At 43.0% G+C, this 21,958-nt stretch overlaps 1 protein-coding gene across 10 annotated transcripts in view; it reads right to left on the bottom strand.

The window, feature by feature from the left end:
• Positions 1-21,958, bottom strand: part of WBP2NL (WBP2 N-terminal like) — a 72,075-nt gene that overhangs the window by 34,296 nt on the left and 15,821 nt on the right. For all 10 annotated transcript variants that reach the window (XR_007517426.1, XR_007517423.1, XR_007517425.1 and 7 more), the window contains exons 2-4: positions 17,016-17,124; positions 16,606-16,747; positions 15,255-15,347 (exon numbers count right to left, since the gene is read on the bottom strand). Coding sequence is in view for 3 of the 10 variants with exons in the window: in XM_049884540.1 (XP_049740497.1) it covers positions 15,255-15,347; positions 16,606-16,747; positions 17,016-17,124 (344 nt within the window). In the remaining 7 variants the exon portion in view is untranslated. The remainder of the gene's footprint in view (positions 1-15,254; positions 15,348-16,605; positions 16,748-17,015; positions 17,125-21,958) is intronic.

Below are 21,958 nucleotides of genomic sequence, written 5' to 3'. Positions count from 1 at the left end.
TAAATGCAGGCTGTTCTCATTGACTTTCCTAAGTGTGTGTCCCAAGTGTCTAAAAAAAACAAAACACTAACGATTTGTGAGGGTTTGGTTTTTTGTCTCGAAACTTCCACATTGATCTGCTACCTCGACTTATTTTTTATTGGTTTCCGAGTATATAATCATGTCATCTTTGGTATGTTTTTTTATTTTTATTTATTCCATTTCTAAAAGCATTATTTTAATCACTTCCTCATCTCTAAAAGCTATATTTGCCCATAACAAGAATCACAGAGATGACAACTGTAGGTGTTTACTGATGATCTACGATGTACTGCTGTGCTAGAGTCCGGTAACAGAAGTGAAACAGAGAGAGTTCCTTCCGCCTTTTAGAAGCTCACATTCTGCTGGGCCAGGGGAGGGAGATAATAAAGACTGTTACACTGTGTAATACGTGCTTTAATGGTGGATTAAAAACGTACTAGAGGAGCAACCCGAGGTGCAGACTGAACTGTGACAGGACCAATAGGAAAAAGCTTGATTGAAAATGTGACAGTTGAGCTGGGTCTCACTGTAAGACTACGGTTTTGCCAGGTAGAGAAGAAAGAAAAGGCCCTCCAGGAGGGCAGAGCATGTGTAAATGCGTGGGGACGTGATGAAGCACGGGGTGTTTGGAGAACACTGTGAAATTCAGAATGGTTAGGGTCTGGAGTGTGTGGAGAACGTGGGAGAGGAGCTGGGGGGATGGTCTGCGACTCGTCAGTAAAAGACACGTAAGTGCCAAGCCAGGTCACCTGCGCTTTCTCTGAGCATTCTCCTGCAGGGAGGTACAGCCTGGGGTCATTTTTAGACTTCATCCCAATTTTGATTTAGCATCCTATCTGCCAAACTGAACTTCTTCCTAGTGGATGTTCAGAACTTGGCCCCTCTCATTTGCTCTAGCCTGATGAATGAACTTTGCTGTGTTTAGATTATAACACTATGTGGAGTCTCGAAGTGGTCTAGTCTTGGACTGAAGTCATTTATGATTCTTCAAACCTTAGCCCACGGGGAAATTCAAAAGGTTAGCTAACCTTTGGGGAGTAAAGCCTTCACTTCTCCTAGCTTCTTTATCTGGGGTCCTGGCTGAGGGCTCTTGGGTCTAGTACCAGTATAGCCGTGCTGTCCAATATGGTAGCTACTGGCCACATGTGGCTATTTCATTTCAATTAAATTTAAATAAAATTTAAAATTCAGTTTCTCAGTTGCACATGCCACATTTCCAGTGCTCAATAGCCAAATGTGGCTAATAGTTTCTGATTGGACAGCACTGATAGAGAGCATTCCCATCATCACGGGAAGCCCTACTGGACAGCCCTGGCTTAGAATAAAACAAAACAAAAAAAACGTAGTCCTGCTCTCTGGCCCACTGTCTCCAGGAGACCAGGGGCAGAGAGATGTCCCCCATCCAACCCTGCCCTAAAGGGAGATCCAGGCTCTGCGCCTCCCACAGGCTGGATTGCTTCCACTTTGGGTACTACCACTGATCTTGCTGACCTCTCTGGATCTGGATTCTGAATCTGTAAAGCCCCCCAAAGTTGCCGACTCACTAGGACCCCTCATTCAGTATCGGTCTGTTCACTCATTTGTCAGAAATTAGTCACCCTAGTGCTTGGAGGACTTTCTCAGCAGGGCGTCTTTAACCCATTACAGCCGTGTCCCTAGCAGAGGTGGGAGGCCCAGGATGCCAGTCTAGACTCCAAAGGGTGGGTGAGGACTGCAGAGCTGTGTGATGAGGCAGAGGCCTAGACGTTCCTCTGCCCACTACAGGTCAGGATGAGCCCAGGAGCACCTCAGGAACTGGGTCAAAAGGAGGGGTGGAGGGCACAGTGATAGTAGTGTTGGTTTAGAAGCCAGACAGATGAGGGTTCTAATCCCTGCACTGACAACTACTAGCTGTGTAGCCTTGGGCAAGTCAATTTCAGAGCCTAGATCTCCCAATATGTAAAGCCAGGATAACAATACCAACCTCACAGAGGTTGCTATCAAGATTAAAGGTCATGTTAGTAAAGCACTCAGCAGAGAGTAAGAACTGGTAAATGGTAGCCATCATCACCACAAAGAGGAGAGTTGCATATTAACTCTTTAGGGCCACCCCCACCACCTCAAGATGTGTTTACACTAGAAGGGCCACTCTTGGGTTTTATTGAGATTCAGGGAAATTTTCTCACATATCCCTTGAACTGCCTTAAAGCCTATGACAGCCTTGGGGTTGGCAGCCACATCTGCAAACCAGGCTTTCTGGCCCAGGAACCCATGCCTGGGACCAGAGACACCCAGAGATCTTGGAACACATGTAGTCTGCCTGGGGCCTCTACACAGGAATGCTGCCTCCTTCCCGAGCCCAGCCCTGAGCTCACAGTAGCATCTCAAGGCCTGGCCATGCCATGTGATTCCCCAGCAAAAGCACTGTAGAAGCCACCTTGCTGAAGCTAGCCCTGCAGAGATGAGCAGAAGCCTGGGAAACTCCTCAGCTTTAACAATGCCAATCTCACGACAATTTGTCTGAGGCTGGGGAACCTCACCCAGGGTGAACTCCTGTGAGGCACAGAGAAGTGCATTAAACATTGCTATAACACACACAGAGCCCTTGTGGCACAGTGGTTAAGAGCTCCGTTATCCAAAAGGGTGGCAGTTTAAATTCACCAGCTGCTCCTTGGAAACCCTATGGGGAAGTTCTACTTTGTCTCATAGGGTCGCTATGAGTCGGAGTCAATTCGACAGCAACGAGTTTTTTGTTTTTTTATGAAACACACACCTTGTCTTCAGTATCAGCCTGGACCCAGAACCAGAGACAAAAAAAACACCTGTTCACCCTGAACAATGAACAATAAAGATAGGTAAGTAAAAAAAAAAAAAAGTTTTTTTTTTTTTTTAAGTAACATTTATCAAGGGCTTACTATGCACCAGACGTGCTCTATGTGCTTTATACATATTTACTCATTTAATCCTTACAACAACCCTATGATGTACTTGGTATTATTACTCCCATTTCAGAGAAGAGAAAACTGAGGCTCAAAGAAGTTAACTTGCTCAAGGTCATCCACATAGTCAATAGCAGACCTGAGATTTAAAGCCAGAAAGTTAGGGAGATGGGGAGATGGAATTAAAACACATTGATCTGATTTTATTCAAATACGTCTTTCTGATTTCTTCCTCAACATTCAAGATCCATAGCAAAATGAGAGAGGGGTGGGTATGTGACCCTAAAGACTGGGCCACATTATCACAATCTGGGGTGAACTTTGGCTATTCCTTAAGACAGGAAAACACTGTGTGAGGTATTTTACAAATGTGGTCACAATTTTCACAACAACTTTGCAACATATGTGTTTAGTACCCTCATTCTACAGAGGAGGAAACTGACTTCAGAAAGGTTAATAATCAATTGAAAGTGACAGCACCAGGTTTAGACCTCAGGTCTGACTCTAGAACTCAGCCAAGTTTCAATTTCCAGCTTGGACTTAATATGTCCGAAATAGAACCTGTCTCCCCATTATCTTTACAATCTCAGTAACGGCCCCAGCATTCACCTACTTGTCCCTGCCCCACACCTCTGAGAAGTTGTCCTTTAATCCTCCTTTCCCATTACCTCACACATCCATGCCATCAGCAAATACCATCAGCTCTGCCTCAAAAATACACCCTAATTTGGACCACTTTTCACCTCCTCCACTGATACCAGCTGTCATGGATTGAATTGTGTCCCCCCAAAATATCTGTCAGCTTGGCTGCCATGATGCCAAGTATTGTGGGACTGTCCACCATTTTGTCATCTGATGTGATTTTCCTATGTTTTATAAATCCTATCTCTATGATGTTGATGAGATGGGATTAGCAACAGTTATGTTAGAGACATGACTCAATCTACAAAACTGGACTGTGTTTTGAACCAATCTCATTTGAGATATAAAAGAGAGAAGTGAGCAGAAAGACACTGGGGACCTCATTCCACCAAGAAAGCAGTGCCAGGAGCGGAGTGCGTCCTTTGGACCTGAGGTTCCTGTGCGGACAAGCTCCTAGACACAGGGAAGATTGATAACAAGGCCCTTCCTCCAGGGCCAAAAGAGAGAGAATGTCTTCCCTAGAGCTGGCACTCTGAGTTTGGACTTCTAGCCTTCTAGACTCTGAGAGAATAAATTTTGCTTTGTAGAAGCCATCCATTTGTGGTATTTCTGTTGTGGCGGCACTAGATAACTAAGATACCAGCCTAGTCCAGCCATCATCACCTCTCACCTGGACCACTACACAACCTTCTCTCAGATCTCCTTCCATCTATGCACGCTTGCCCTCTTCCACTCCACTCTCCACATAGCACTAAAATGGATTTCATAAAAATGTACATATGATTATGTTGCTCCCCCGTGGAAAAGTCAGTAATAGCTCCTCACTGCATTTGGAATAAAATCTAAATCCCTGCCCGTGACCTACTGGGCTCTGAATGAGTTCACCCCTACCTACCTATCCATGTTCTCCTCATGCTCCTGCCTCCCTCGTGCACTATGGTCCTAGCCTTTGATCCTCCACACACCAAGCTCCTTCCCATCTGAGGCCCTCGCATATGCTGGTGATTCCTACACCTGGACTATTCCCCCTGCCACACTTTTCTCATGGTTGGGTCTTTCCTATCCTCCAGGTCTCAGATTAAGTATTAGGCATTTTCTAACTACCCAAAAACCAAATTTGTCTCCTTTTCATCGTGGATTCAGAACGAGACTGTATTACCCAGATTCCTTTGCAGTTAGGTATGGCCTGTGGCATCAGTAACACATTATCACAAACTTGGTGGCTTGAAACAACATAAACCTATTCTCTCACAGTTTTGGAGACGAGAAGTCTAACAACAGTTTCACTGGACCAAAATCGATGTGTCCGCAGGGCCACACTCCCTCCGGAGGCTCGAGGGAAGAATCCATTCCTTGCTTCTTCCAGCTCCCGGAGCTACATTCCTTGGTTCACGGCCCGTTCCTTCATCTTCAAAGCCAGCAGTATAGCATCTACAAATCTCTCTCTGCTCCCATCATCACATTGCCTCTGCCTTCTGTGTGCCTTTCTCCCTCTGCATCTCTGTTATTGGGACACTTATGATAGCATTTAGGGCTTACCCAGATAATTCAGGATAATCTCGTCATCTCAAGACTTCTGCAAAGACTCTTTCTACAAATAAGGCAACATTCATAGGTTCCAGGAATTAGGATGTGGACATTGCTTAGGAAGCCATTATCAGTCTACCACACTGAGTTCTAGCCTGTGGGCCGTGATTAGAAGTAATGCGCACCACCTCCTGGCCGGGCCCATAAAAACTTCCCAGGGGAGATCTTTACTCTCTTCAGGGCAAGGAAGGCTGTTTATCAATGCCTAAAGAGGCCATGGAAACCACGTGTTAAAGATGGCAGAGACTATGACTCTGGTCCCTGAATAACTATGTGAAACACACTGCCTCTTTTCCCTCTGCTCATTGGCCTTTACATAAGCAACACTATCTACTGTTTTAGCCACTGATAATTTGGAGTTTATCTGTTTCAGCAGCTAGCATTATCCTAACCAATTCGCTATCCATCTAAAGTTGCCTTTCCTACCCATCACCTTCTTCTTCAATATCCTTCAGAGTACTCCCCACAAGAAGCAAATATTTTATTACACATATTTCCTTATTTTTTATCTGACTCTCTCACTAAACTATAAGTCTAATAAGGGCAGGGACCACGTCCATCTCGTTCACCATTGTGTTCCTAACTGACTCACGTAGGGTTTGAGACATAGCAGGTGTTCAATATACATTTGTTACATGCATCAAAGAGCCCTGACAGCTCCCTCTGCTGAGGGGAAGGGAATCTTTCCTGGTCAAACAATCACACCATAAGGCATGATGAGTAATTTCCTCCAAGGGCCTGAAGAAAGCCCATCCCGCAAGCCCTGACTCTTGCTGGGATCAGGGCAGTTCCAGACATTGGTCCAAGTCTGTATGTTGTCGAAATTATTTCCAAGTGGTTGTGCAACTGCTGAGACCCTGAACTTAGCTCTGTACACCAAGAAGTAGATCTTAATGAGGGCTAAAGAGGGACCTCTAAAGTTGCCTGACTCCCTAGCACACAACGGTAAACAGAAACTCTCCTGAGTGTTGTGAGGTTAAAAATAAGAGTGAATTCAAGACCCAGTATGCAATTGTCCTGAGTTTCCCAGATATCTATAGCAAAGAAGGACTGTCCCCCGACCCTGGATTCCCCATCACTATACTCCCTGTCTGCCAGGAAATCTTGTTATCCAATATCAGGCTTCTGGATGCTGTCTGCCCTCTTGGACCACCAAGAGCTGTTGGTTGGGAACAGCTTGTGAACGTCTTGGCTAACTTGGCAGTGTATCATTAAGGGTAACTGTAAAAAACACCCCTTACTCCTCAATCTCCTGTAATCTGGCTTCTCCACCACCTTTCTTCTCCAGCACTTCACTGAATCCTCCCTTGTTAAGACTACCAACAAACTCTAATTTCTACATGCAATGCACACTTTTCAAGTCTTCATTTTACCAAACAGCAGCTGACATGGATGAATACACCCCGTTGCTGGAAACGTTCGCCTCTCGACTTCAGGGATAATAAACTCACTTGACTCTCCTCCTCCCTCTCAGTCTGCCCCTCAATCTTCTTTGTGGAGCACTCCTGCTTTGCCCATCCCTTCAGCACTGAGGCTCCTGGGGCCCTACCCTCATTTCACTAAGTGAGCCTATTACTCACATGGCTCCAAAGATGGCCTGTGTGCTAAGGATTTCAGATGAATCAGAAGCCTAGAAATCAGCCTCTAGATGCAGCTCATCTCCTGAGCTCCAGGCTGCATGTCCAGGGGCCTCTTACATTCCCATGTCCCTCGCATTTAATATGGTACAGGGGTTGAGTGTACGCTCAAAAGGACATGACATCCCTTATGTAGTATTCCTGCCAAAATGTGCTACCTAAATATAATGAGGAAACAGACAAACCCAAATTGGGAGACATTCTACAAAACAATAAGCCTGTAATATTTAAAAAATCTCAATGTCACAAAAGACAAAGAAAGGCTGAGTAACTGCTCCAGATTAAAAGAGACCAAAGAAATATGACTACTAAATTCAATGCATGATCCAGGATTAGATCCTGGATTTGAAAATACAAAAGTGCTATGTGGAACAGTAGTGGGACAATCATCTGAATCTGAATATAAAATAAATGTTAAATAGTAGTATCTCATCAATGTTAGATCTCCTGAATTTCGTAAGTCCACTGAGGTTAGATATGAGAATGCCCTTGTTCTTAGGAGATACCTGCTCAAGTATTTAGGAATCTCTGTAAGTTACTCCCAAATAATTCAGGAACAAAAAAAAAAAAAAGAAGAATAAGATAAAGTGTATGTGGGAAAATGTTAACAATGGGTAAATCTAGATGAAGGGTCTAAGGGAGTTCATTGTAATATTCTTATAACTTTTCTATAACAAAACAAAACAAACTCACTGCTGTTAATTCGGACTCTTAGCGACCCTATACGACAGAGTAGAACTGCCCCATAGGGTTTCCAAGGCAGTAAATCCTTATGGAAGCAAACTGCCACACCATTCTCCTGCTGAGCATCAGGTGGGTTCGTACGGCTGACCTTTTGGTTAGCAGCAGAGAGTAGGCTTATGGCTCAAATTCTAGTTCCATCACTTGCTAATTCTACGTTGTTGTTGTTGTTGTCAGGTGCCATCAAGTCGGTTCCAACTCATAGCAATCCTACGTACAATAGAACGAAACGCTGCCTGGTCCTGCACCATCCTCACAATTGTTAATATGTTTGAGCCCACTGTTGCAGCCACTGTGTCAATCTATCTTGTTGAGGGTCTTCCTCTTTTTCGCTGACCCTCTACTTTACCTTCCCTTTTGATTACTCCTAATGTGTATAGCCTTGGGAAATTATATAACGGTCTCTGACTCAGTTTCCCTAGCTATAAACGAGATAATGATAGCACCTACGTCATAAGGTTGTGGTGAGGATTAGATAAATTAATACATGTAAAGGGCTTGGAACACTGTCTAGTATATCGTAAAGATGATTCAATAAATGTTAGCTAGTTCTATTATGTCTAAAATTGAACTCATTTCTTCTCCAACACAGGCTGCCTCTTATATTCTTGACCTTGGTTTACAGTGTTATGATCCATTTAGTCTTCCAAACTAGAAACTTTCACTTTATTCTTCCGTGTGTCTCCAGCACATCTTTCACACCTCCGTTAGAGCACATTCCACGAGATATGGTAACATATCTGTGTAGGTCTGTCTGTCTGTCTTTACTATATTTTGAGCTCCTTAAAGGCAGCTCGAGAAGACAAAGTAAAGTATTATAATGACATGTACAAAGAGCTGGAGATAGAAAACTAAGAGGGAAAAACATGCTCAGTGTTTCTCAAGCTGAAAGAACTGGAGAAAGAATTCAAGGCTCAAGTTGTGATAGCGAAGGATTCTATGGGGAAAATATTAAACGACGCAGGAAGCATCAAAAGAAGATGGAAGGAATACACAGAGCCATCATACCGAAAAGACTTAGACGACTTTCAACTATTTCAAGAGGTAGCATATGATCAGGAACCGATGGTGCTGAGGGACTAAGTCCAAGCTGCACTGAAGGCATTGGTGAAGAACAAGGCTCCAGGAATTGACAGAATATCAATTGAGATGTTTCAACAAACGGATGCAGCACTGGAGGTGATCACTCATCTATGCCAAGAAATTTGGAAGACAGCTACCTGGCCAACCAACTGGAAGAGATCCATATTTATGCCTCTTCCCAAGAAAGGTGATCCAACCAAATGCAGAAATTATTGAACAATATCATTAATATCACTCGTGAGCGAAATTTTACTGAGATCATTCAAAAGCGGCTGCAGCAGTATATGGACAGGGAACTGCCAAATTCAGGCCAGATTCAGAAGAGGACGTGGAATCAGGGATATCATTGCTGATGTCAGATGGATCCTGGCTGACCAGAAGGATGTTTACCTGTGTTTTATTGATAAAGGCATTCAACTGTGTGAATCATAACAAATTATGGATAACATTGCAAAGAATGAAAATTCCAGAGCACTTAATTATGCTCCTGAGGAACCTGTACATAGATCAAGAGACAGTTGTTCGGACAGAACAAGAGGATACCGAGTCGTTTAAAGTCAGGAAAGGTGTGTGTCAGGGTTGTATCCTTTCACCATATCTATTCAACATGGGGTCGCTATGAGTTGGAATCAACTCAATGGCACCTAACAACAACAACATACAATCTGTATGCTGAGCAAATAATCCAAGAAGCTGGACTATATGAAGAAGAACGGGGCACCACGATTGGAGGAAGACTCATTAACAGCCTTCAATATACAGATGACACAACCTTGCTTGCTGAAAGTGAAGAGGACTTGAAATACTGATGAAGATCAAAGACTACAGCCTTCACTATGGATTATACCTCAACATAAAGGAAATGAAGATCCTCACCACTGGACCAATAAGCCACATCATGATAAATGAAGAAAAGATTGAAGTTGTCAAGGATTTCATTTTACTGGGATCCACAGTCAACACCCATGGAAGCAGCAGTCAAGAAAACAAAAGACGCATTGCATTGGGCAAATCGGCTACAAAGGACCTCTTTAAAGTGTTGAAAAGCAAAGATGTCATCTTGAAGACTAAGGTGCGCCTGACCCAAGCCATGGTATTTTCAATCACATCATACGCATGTGAATGCTGGACAATGAATAGGGAAGATGGAAGAACAATTGACGCCTTTGAATTGTGGTGTTGGCGAAGAATATTGACTGTACTATGGACTGTCAAAAGAATGAACAAATCTGTCTTGGAAGAAGTACAACCAGAATGCTCCTTAGAAGCAGAAAGGCAAGACTTCGTCTCGCATACTTTGGACATGTTGTCAGGAGGGATCAGTCCTTGGAGAAGGACATCATGCTTGGTAAAGTACAGGGTCTGCGGAAAAGAGGAAGCCCCTCAACAAGATGGATTGACACAGTGACTGCAACAATGGGCTCAAGCGTAACGATTGTAAGGATGGTGCAGGACCAGGCAGTGTTTCGTTCTGTGGTACACAGGGTCACTATGAGTTGGAACCGACTCGAAGGCACCTAATGACAACAAAGGTGGGGGGATACCTTGTCTACATCTCTAGATCCCAACACAGTGCACGGAAGTAAGTAGGGGCTCTATAAAGATTCCATGATAAGAGTAAATTAATGAATAAATGAATGAGTAAATGAACGAATATACGAGGCCAATTCTTGCCAGGTTCCAAAATGACATATTTTTATATTGCTTGTTATACTAGTTTTATATTCAGATAAACATTCCATTTTGGTAATAATGAGATATTTTTTAACCTGGCATTCTAGCTGCTGTGATTTTTCATATAGGGTTTTCGCACCTATTCTCTTAAACAAGACTGCCAATATATTTTCTTTTTTACTATTGTCTTGGTGAGCTTTGGGGATTAAAATTATAAATCGTGTGTGTCTGCCGGGGTTTTTAACCTAGAATCTATGGCTTCAGGCATCCCCTCCATCACACAAATTATAAGCAAAATTTCATTGGTAAAGGTTTTCTTTTTGTGAGAAAGGGTACATACTTTGGTCAGATTCTCAAAGTGGTGTATGACTTAACAACCCATTGCCTTATAAAATGAAGCATAATTTGCTTCGAAATAATGCAGGGATATAGATGAAACAAGATGACCAGAATTAATTCTGTTTATATAGATGTGAGATGTTTTCATAATAAGAAGTAAAAAAGAAAACGAAGATCATTTCCGTCAGCTAAGCAACAAATATTTGAATGTCTACCAAGTTTCAGAAACTATGCTAGGCATTAGGAATGTACTGGTGAATAACAGAAATATAATCATTGCCCCACTGTTGTTAGGTGCTGCCAAGCTGGTTCCAACTCATAGCGACCCTATGTACAACAGGACGAAACACTGCTTGGTCCTGCGCCATCCTCACAATCATTGTTATGCTTGAGCCCATTGTTGCAACCACTGTGTCAATCCATCTTGTTGAAGGTCTTCTTTTTCACTGACCCTCTGTTTACCAAGCATGATGTCCTTCTCCAGGGATTGGTCCCTCCTAATAACATGGCTAAAGTACGTGAGACAAAGTCTCATCATCCTCTATTCGAAGGAGCATTCTGGCTGTACTTCTTCCAAGACAGATTTGTTCATTCTTCTGGTAGTCCACTGTACATTCAGTATTCTCCACCAACATCATAATTCAAAGGTATCAATTCTTCTTTGATCTTCCTTATTCATTGCCCAGCTTTCTCACGCATATGAAAACAAAAGAAACCCACTGCTGTGGAGTCGATTCCAACTCATAGTGACCCTACATGACAGAGTAGAATTGCCCCACCTGGTGTTGCAGTGGTTAACTGTTTGGCTGCTAACCAAAAGGTCGGCAGTTTGAATCCTCCAGCTGCTCCCCGGAAACCCTGTGGAGCAGTTCTACTCTGTCCTGTAGGGTCGCTATGAGTCAGAATTGACTTGACAGCAACATCACATGCACATGAGGCAGCTGAAAATACCATAGCTTTGTCAGGCACACCTTAGTCCTCAAAGTGACGACTTTGCTTTTTAATATTTTAAAGAGGTCTTTTGCAACAGATTTGCCCAATGCAATACGTTGTTTGATTTCTTAACTGCTGCTTCCATGGGCGTTGATTGTGGATCCAAGTAAAATGAAATCCTGAACAATTTCAATCTTTTCTTCATTTATTGTGATGTTGCTTATTGGTGCCCTTGTGACGATTTTTGTTTTATGTTGAGGTGTAATCCATACTGAAGGCTGTGGTCTTTGATCTTCATCAGTAAGTGCTTCAAGTCCTCTTCACTTTCAGCAAGCAAGGCTGTGTCATCTGTATATCAAAGGTTGTTAATGAGTCTTCCTCCAATCCTGAGGCCCCATTCTTCGTATAGTCCAACTTCTTGGGTTATTTGCTCAGCATACAGATTGAATAAGTATGGTGAAAGCATACAACCCTTATGCACACCTTTCCTGATTTTAAGCCATTCAATATCCCTTTGTACTGTTCCAATGACTGTCTCTTGGTCTATGTACAAGTTCCACATAAGCACAATTAAGTGTTCTGGAATTCCCATTCTTCACAATGTTATCCGTAATTTGTTATGATCCACACAGTCGAATGTCTTTGCACAGTCAATAAGACACAGGTAAACACCTTTCTGGTATTCTCTGCTTTCATCCAAGATCCATCTGACATCAGCAATAATATCCCGGGTACCACATCCTCATCTGAACCCAGCTTGAATTTCTGCAAGTTCCCTGTCGATGTACTGCTGCAGCCATTTTTAAATTACCTTTAGCAAAATTTTACTTGTGTGTGATATTAATGATATTGTTTGATGATATCTACATTCTGTTGGATCACCTTTCTTTGGAATGGGCATAAATATGGAGCTATTCCAGTCGGTTGGCCAGGTAGTGGTCTTCCAAATTTCTTGGCATAGGCAAGTGAGTGCTTACAGAGTTTCATCCATTTGTTGAAACATCTCAGTTAGTATCCCATCAATTCCTGGAGCCTTGTTTTTTGCCGGTGCCTTCAGTGCAACTTGGACTTCTTCCTTTAAAACCGTTGGTTCTTGATCACATGTTACTTCCTGAAATGGCTGAATGTTGACCAATTATTATTGGTACAGTGACTCTGTGTATTCCCATCTTCCTTTTATGCTTCCTGCATTGTTCAATATTTTGTCCATAGAATTGCTCAACATTGCAACTCAAGTCTTGAATCTCTTTCAGCTTGAGAACTACCGAGCATGTTCTTGCCTTTTGGTTTTCTAACTCCAGGTGCTTGCATACTTCATCATAACACTTTACTTTGTCTTCTTGAGCTGCCCTTTGAAATCTTCTGTTCAGCTTTTTTACGTGATCATTTCCTTTACTCACTTTAGCTACTCTACGATCAAGAGCAAGTTTCAGAGTGTCTTCTGACATCCACTTTGGTCTTTTCTTTCTTTCCTGTTTTTTTAATGACCTTTTGCTTTCTTCATGTGTGATGTTCAAGATGTCATCCCACAACTTGTCCGGTCTCTGGTAATTAGCATTCAATGCATCAAATCTATTCTTGAGATGGTCTCTGAATTCAGGTGGGCTATACTCAAGGTCATATTTTGGCTCTTGTGAGCTTGCTCTAATTTTCTTCAGCTTCGGCTTGAACTTGTGTATGAGCAGTTGATGGTCTGTTCCGCAGTCGGCCCCTGGCTTTGTTCTGACAGATGATACTGAGCTTCTCCATCATCTCTTTCCACAGATGTAGTCGATTTGATTCCTGTGTATTCCATCTGGCGAGGTCCACGTGTACAGTCACTGTTTACATTGTTGAAAAAAGGTATTTGCAGCGAAGAAGTCATTGGTCTTGCAAAATTCTATCATGCGCTCTCCAGCGTTGTTTCTGTAACCAGGGCCATACTTTCCAACTTATTATCTGTTTCCAACTTTTGCATTCCAATCACCAGTAATTATCAATGCATCTTCATTGCATGTTTGATCAATTTTAGACTGCAGAAGTTGGTAAAGATCTTTAATTTCTTCATCTTCGGCATTAGTGGTTAGTGTGTAAATTTGAATAATACTATTGTCTCCCTTGTGGGCATATAGATATTATCCTATCGTTGACAGCATTGTTCTTCAGCATAGATCCTGAAATGTTCTTTTTGACCATAAATGCAATGCCATTCTTCCTCAAGCTATCATTGCTGTCATAGTAGGCCATATGATTGTCTGATTCCAAATGGCCAATACCAGTCCAGCCCAGTAATGCCTAAGATATTGATCTTTATGTGTCCTATTTCATTTTTGACGACCTCCAACTTTCCTAGATTCATGCTTCCTACATTCCACGTTCTGATTATTAATGAATGTTTGCAGCCGTTCTCATTTTGAGTTGTGCAACATCAGGAAATGAAGGTCTCGAAAGCTTGACTCCATCCATGCCATTAAGGTCGACTCTCCTTTAAGCAGGCAGCTCTTCTCTAGTCAGATTTTGAGCATCTTCTAACCTGAGGGGCTCATCTTCTGGTACTATATCAGACAATGTTCCGCTGCTATTCATAAGGTTTTCACTGGCTAATACTTCTCAGAAGTAGACTGCCGAGTCCTTCTTCCTAGTCTGTCTTAGTCTGGAAGCTCAGCTGAAACCTGTCCACCATGGGTGACCCTACTGATATTTGAAATAACAGTGGCATAGCATCCAGCATCACAGCAACATGTAAGCCACCACAGTACAATAAACTGACAGACAAGTGTGGCACTGCCCCATTGGAGCCTACATTTTAGTCAGGAAGACAGGCATTAAAAAACAGGGAGACTTAGCCTCATCTACAGGGGTGGAGGGAGCTTCTCCAAGGAACTGATTTTTAATTTGATACATGAAGAATAAGAAGGTTTTAGGCATATTTGACTTGGGGGAGGGGAAACTGGAGTTGAGGGAGAAAGGCAAGGGAGAAGGGAAAGCATATTCCAGGCAGAGCAAATACAGCAAAGGCTCAGAGATGAAAGAATAAGCATATGAGAAGTCCAGGTCAATTGGAGTATAAAAGGTGAGAGAGAGGAGCGTGAAGTGAGGCTGGATTGAGTAAAAATATTTCACAAAAGGATTATTTTTATTCAAAATCAGAAAAGTTGTACATCCATTAGATCAGTGCTGTAGGGCTTTACAGTACCTTTACCCCTGTCTCATGGAGAAGCAACGGTCAGGCCAAAGAGCCATGCCAGAGGAAGAAGAGCTAAGGCAACTGGAGCTCCTTGACCTGAAGAAAAGACTGCTCAACGGATACATGAGACCAGCATTCCAGTGGACAAAAGACTACCAGGTACTGATGAATTGCTGTATGTTTTGTTGTGTATATATTGCTACAATTTAAAACAAACAAAAGACTACCAGATATAATTAGTTGTTTAGGGGATTAACTGTAAACTCCCACTAGATTGCAAACTCCTTCAGGCCAGGGAGGGGCTGTACAGTATTAATCCTTGTTTCCCAGCATGGAGTATGGTACATGACACATAGTAGGTAGGCTCAGGAAATGCCTGCCAAACACATGTGCAACTACCAACTGCCTGACCATGCAGACCAGAAAGTCTTAACTAACTGGGAAAGAATCCTACTCCAATTTCACAGGCCTCAAAATCTCAAAGTGCTTAATATCTTTATCAGTATTGCTCACCAGCAGCGGCAGCTTGCGTCATCAGCTGGGAAAATTCGATGGCACCTCCTTTCCTGAAGGATAATTTAAAAGTAGCCTGTCCTTCCCAGCCACCTGCAGGAAGAAATGGCACTGTAATGCAGCAAAATGAATTGTCTACATTCATGAGGGATAAGAATCAGGATTAGCACAAAGCTGGTTCCTGTGAGGCAGATGTCAGGTATATCTCTGCATTCCCATTTTCCCATTATTTCTGACACCAGCCACTCCAACCACAACATTCTCTACTTCTCTGCAGGGTTCGATAATTTGTTGCAAGAGCCACACGGAACTCATAGACAATACAGTTATGTGATCTATTAGGGAAGTAACAGGCTAGGGTCAGGATCAACTTGGAAGTAACAGGAACAACTCAGTATTATTGCCAGGAAACATAAGCCTCCAGTGATCAGAAGGTGTGGCTTCTCTGCCAGCCGCCTCCTCTCCCAGGCAGCTGCCTCAACTCTGCTTCTCTGCCAGGCGGCTGCCTTCTCTGCCATGCAGGCATCTCTGCCACAAACTGGCCCAGCTCATAGCCAGTGTAGCAGCCCATTCAGCCCTCTCAGCCGCTTCTCTCTGCCTTTCAGCCTCTCTGCTATCGGGTGCTTTGCTATCAGGCTATTGCTATTCACTACTGTCCTCTTTGCCATCAGCCTCTCCACTGCTAACTGGCCCAGCTCACAGCTAGTACAGCAGCTTCCTCAGCTTGCTCAGCCACTGCTCTCCTAGCAGCAGCTCTCCATTGTTGGGCCTCCCTACCGTGGGGCGATCTGCCCGCCATCAGGCTATATACCATAAACCTCCTGCCACTGGTCTCTCCCTTGCCGTCAGGTCTCTGTGCTGTTTATACATCCTGATCCTCATGAGGTACAAAGCGTGGCCTCCATCACCAGACCAGTGTACAATCAATTGAAAATTATCCATGAGATGTCAATCAACTCAGGTGTTATTAATTACCAGATAAACATATCAAACCATCAAGTTGTTTACAGCTTACCCAGAAAATGGCTATCAACCTGGGAAATCCCCTTGGCAAAAGTAACAAACCCTGTAGGGCAGAACACAACCTGGTAGCCACCTCCCCAAGTTACTTCTCCAAAAATCTCGGAAGCTGTTTTTCCAAAGAACCAAGGCAAAAGGCCACATAAAGGAACTAACTTCACCACAGGCACACACTCACTAAGAGATTGACATAGCTGGCAATAGAGAACTGCCAAAAACATTGAGAGAAGCACTACCCAAAGGGGCAGAGCAACCAACATGAGCCAAGTCTGAATCTTAATGCCTCTGAAAGCTTTTGAGAAAAAATACACTTTTGAGGGGGAATACTTACCACCTGGGGCTGCTGTAATGGTTCCTTTAATGTAGTTGGGGGCAAATAGTGGTTGTTCGACAGTGCAGTCCCTTATCAGATTAAATGGCATCATAAAAGACAACATGGGATTGCTGACGGAGTGTAAAGTCAGGAAGATCACCTAAGAGATACAAACGAAACTTTGGGGAAAAAATGCAGAATTCATTTATGGGTTGAGATGTATCAAAGCAATTCTAAAGGCAACGGTTGCTTTGGCACCCTGGTGTAACTGAGGAGCGGCACCCGTTTTCTGCCCTTGCTCTACAACACAGAAAATATCAAAGGGCACATGTTTTCAAACACTTTGAAAGTCAATGTCTGACTTCTCTCCATTCCAAGGAAAACAAACGTAGAGTTAACCAGCAGATCAAAGGAGAAGTAGAAATTACCCGGAATGAAGTGAGAAACAATGTCCCCTTCTTTGTACCCCTAAACAGATCAGATTCCCCTGGTTGGTGTGGGAAGGAGAGCACCACATCCTTACACTGCTTCAAGACACTGCAGGAAAGAAAGGGCAGACAGTACACAAATTAGAAGTTATATAAAAGAACACACATAAAGTTCTTAGCACAGCTCCTAGCCCAGAGTAAAACTCAATATTAACACTAGCTGCTGCTACTACTACCACAAGTACTGCTAGTACTACTGCTACTATTTGCTGAAGGTAATTTATATGATCTTATTCTCTGACACTTCACTCACATTTGCCTTCTCTCTCTATCGCTGGACACATCTTTTTCTTATCAAACTGATTTCTATTCTGTTTATTCATTAATTCTTACACTTCTTATATACTAAGTAAAATTTACATACCACTAATGCCAAAGATGAAGAAATTGAAGATTTTTATCAACTTCTGCATTCTGAAATTGATCAGTCAATCAAGATGATTGATAATTACTGATGATTGGAATGTATAAGTTGGAAACAAAGAAAAAGGACCTATAGTTGGAAAATACTGCCTTGGTGATAGAAACGATGCCGGAGATCGCATGATAGAATTTTTCAAGGCCAACAACTTTCTCATTGCAAATACCTTTTTTCAACAACATAAACGGTGACTATACACATGGATCTCACCAGATGGAATACACAGGAATCAAATTGACTACATCTGTAGAAAGACTTCGAAGTTGTCAAGGATTTCATTTTACTTGGATCCACAGTCAATGCCCGTGGAAGCAGCAGTCAAGAAATCAATAGATGTATTGCGCTGGGCAAATCTGTTGCAAAAGATCTCTTCAAAATATTAAAAAGCAAAGATTTCACTTTGAGGACTAAGGTATACCTGACCAAGCCATGGTATTTTCAAATGCCTCATATGCATACAAAAGCTGGACAATGAATAAGGAAAACTAAAGAATTGTTGATGCCTTTGAATTATGGTGTTGGTGAAGAATATTGAATATACCATGGGCTGTCAGAGCAACAAACACATCTGTCTTGGAAGAAGTAGGGCCAGAATGCTCCTTATAAGCAAGGATGGTGAGACTTCGTCTCACATACTTTGGACATGCTATCAAGAGGGACCAGTTCCCGAAGGACATCATGCTTGGTAAAGTAGAGGGTCAGCAAAAAAGTGGAAGGCCCTTAACAAGACAGATTGACATAGTGGCTGCAACAATGGGCTCAAACATAGGAACCATTATGAGGATAGTGCAGGACCACGCAGTGCTTCGTTCTGTTGTACACAGGGTCTTTATTAGTCGGAACCAACTCAGTGGCACCTACCAAGGATAAAGCACTCTGCTAAGTATTATGAAAGACAGGAAATGTTTCTTTGACTCTGGTAAAGAAGGTAAGGTGCATAGACTGCTCCTATGTCCTCTGTCATGTTGTTCCCTCTGTCTGTTATGTTCTGCCCTCCCTCCCCACTCCCTGCACTATTAACCTGGCCAACTCAGACTCATTGTATCCTCACTTGCAGAATCTTGTTTGGTTTTTATTCTTGCATAGTAGGACTAGAAAACAGTGGGCGCTACCAAATATTTATTCAAAGAAAGAGTGAATGAAAACATGAATGCAAGCAATACATGAAATGCATTACAAAAATATTAGAGAAATCTAGTATAAGGAGAGATTAGTTTTGATTGAATTAGGAATGACTTTGTAGAAAGGTTGCAGTTTAAGCTGATTCTGAAAAGATAGGTAATGTTTCAGTAGGCAGAGACAAGGGCAGGCGACAATTCAGATGCGGAGCAAACAGCATTGTTATTGTTAAGGTTATGGGTCAACTTGGCTGGGCATGATTCTCAGTGGTTTGGCAGTCTTATGATGATACGATCACTTCCATGATGAGATTTGATGTAGTGCGATCACTTCCATGGTGGGATCTGCTGTGAGCAGCCAATCAATTGAAAGGGAGTTTCCCTGGGGGTGTGTGGCCTGCATAAAATATATAAGTGGACTTTCTGAAAAGACTCATGGGCTTCTGCTTGCTCTGGATCCTGCAGCTGGCTCCTGTTCGTGTGACCTCTGGTTTTTGGGACTTGAGCTAGCAGCTTACCTGCTGTCTTGCTTGCTGATCTTGGGATTCATTGATCTTCACAGCCTGTGAGCAAGAGCCCTGCTGTCTGACCTGCCAATCTTGGGTTCACCAGCCCCTGTGGCTATATGAATCAGGAGAAGCCTCTATCCTGACCCGGACTTGGGATGTTCCAGTCCCTACAACCATGTGAGCTGTTTCCTTGATACAAATCTCTCTCTATATATATATTTATATGCTTTATTGGTTTTGCTTCTCCAGACAACCCAGCCTATGACATTTGGTACACAGAGTAGGGTGCTGATCTAATGGATAGCTAAAATGTGGAAGCTGTTTTGAAACTTTGAATGGACAGAGTCTGGAAAAGTTTTAAAGTGCCTAATAGTAAAAGCCTAGATTGCCTTGAAGAGACTGTTGGTGGAATTATGGACATCAAAGACAATTCTGGTGAGGACTCGGAAAGAAATGAGGAGAGCTATTACACCGGAGACAGCGTAGATGGTGAGAAGCAGCACCCGAGAAACAGCAGCAGCAGAACCAGGCAACCAGCACAAGACAGTGCTGGCACTGACCCACAGAGCGAGAGAGCTGAATGCCTTTGCACAGGAGGCCTTCCGGTGGAGTGGGGCGCCTCTGGGCACTTATCGGTGAAGCTGGCCTTGCCGACCCATGGAGCAAGAAAGCTGAATGCCTTCCAACTGAAGTTTACTGGTGCAGGGAGGTACCTCCAGGCACTTATCAGGAGAGCTAAAGAGCTTTGGAACACTTGCCCCAGCAGGGCAGGCGCGAGTGAAGAGGCCCAAGGGGCTGAGAGGTCAAGGAACCAGGATGCAAGAGCTGAAGAGAAAAGGAACACAGGAAGTAGAGCTGCCTCAGTCTCAAGGGTAGGGCCACAACCTCTGGGGTCTCAAAGGGTGGAGCTGCCACTCAGATGGACTAGGAGAATGGGGTTGCCTAAAGCTGAGGAAGCAGAGTTGCTGCCCCATGACCCTGGAAGGAAGAGCTGAAGCCCAGGGCTGAGAATCAGGAGAGTGTGGCCAACACCCAGTCTGGAGGGCAGGGCCATCGCCTAAAAGATCTCAAAGAACAGAGAATTATTTTCAAGCCTTGAGAGTTAATGCAATGTATTCTGCTGACTTGCTTGGTGCCTGTTATCCCTTCTTTCCCTCCAATTTCTCCCTTTTGTAATGAAAATATCTACCTTGTGCCTTTTCCCATTGTGCTCTGGAAGCAGATAACTTATATTCTAGATTTCACAGTTGAAGAGGAATTTTTGGATTTTGGACTTGGAGTTGATTTAAAACATGCACTATGAATTCTGGGGGGCCAAAGGGTGGAATGTTACGGGTTGAATTGTGTCCCCCCAAAAATGTGTGTCTACTTGGCTAGTCCATGATTCCCAGTATTCTATGATTGTCCACCATTTTGTCATCTGATGTGATTTGCCTATGTGTTGTAAACCCTACCTCTATGATGTTAATGAGATGGGATTAGTGGAAGTTATGTTAATGAGGCAGGACTCAATCTACAAGATTAGATTGCATCTTAAGTCAATTTCTTTCGAGATATAAAAGGAAGAAGCAGGCAGAGAGACGTGGGGGAACTCATACCACCAAGAAATAACAGCCAGGAGAATAGCGTGTCTTTTGGACCCAGGGTCCTTGTGCTGAGACACTCCTTGACTAGGGAATATTGATGACAAGGACCTTCCCCCAGAGCCAACAGAGAAAGAAAGCCTTCCCCTGGAGCTGACACCCTGAATTCGAACCTCTAGCCTTCTAGACTGTGAGAAACTGAATTTTTCTCTGTTAAAGCCATCCACTTGTGGTATTTCTGTTATAGCAGCACTAGATGACTATGACAACTGCTAACAGAGGTGCAGAGGTAGACACTGGAAAGCAAACTGCATGCTTGGGAGCAGCCTAGTTGTGTGTGACTTCATTAAACATAGCATGGAGGTGAGGTTGAGGGAAACAGTAAAGGTGGAAAGGTATGCTGGAACTAAAACTTGGAGATCCTAAATGTCATTGTTAGGCAGGCAGGATCTGGGATCCACAGATTTCTCAGTGTAGCAGTCACATGAACAAATAGGTAATGATACTTAGGAGGAATCAGTTTAAGAGTTCCTAAAATTTATAGCCGTTAATTCCTACATTAAAAAAGAACAAATATCTAAAAATCAATAACCTAAACATCTCCCTTAAGAAACTAGAAGAAGAGAAAAATAAACCCAAAGCAAGCAGATGGGAGGAAATAATAAAGATTAGAGCAAGAATAAATTAAATAGAGAATAGAAAAGCAACAGAGAAAAGCAACAAACCAAAAACTAGTTATTTGAAAAGATCAACAAAATGGACAAACTTTTAGCTATACTGACCAAGAAAGACTCAAATTACTAAAATCAGGAATAAAAGTGGGGACATTACTACTGACACTACAGAAATAAAAAAGGATTATAAGGTAATACTATGAACAACTGCATGTTAACAAATTTGTTGTTGTTGTTGTTGTTAGGTGCCGTCGAGTCAGTTCCGACTCATAGCGACCCTATGCACAACAGAACGAAACACTGCCTGGTCCTGTGCCATCCTTACAATCATTGTTACGCTCGAGCTCATTGTTGCAGCCACTGTGTCAATCCACCTCATTGAGGGTCTTCCTCTTTTCCGCTGACCCTGTACTCTGCTAAGCATGATGTCCTTCTCCAGGGACTGATCCCTCCTGACAACACGTCCAAAGTATGGAAAACGCAGTCTCACCCCCTTGCCTCTGAAGAGCATTCTGGCCGCACTTCTTCCAAGACAGATTTGTTCCTTCTTTTGGCAGTCCATGGTATATTCAACATTC

This window comes from Elephas maximus, chromosome 4 (genome assembly GCF_024166365.1).
Source record: "Elephas maximus indicus isolate mEleMax1 chromosome 4, mEleMax1 primary haplotype, whole genome shotgun sequence".
NCBI lineage: Eukaryota > Metazoa > Chordata > Mammalia > Proboscidea > Elephantidae > Elephas > Elephas maximus.
The sequence above is the reverse complement of the archived record's forward strand: the minus strand, read 5'-3'. Positions and strand labels throughout refer to the sequence as shown.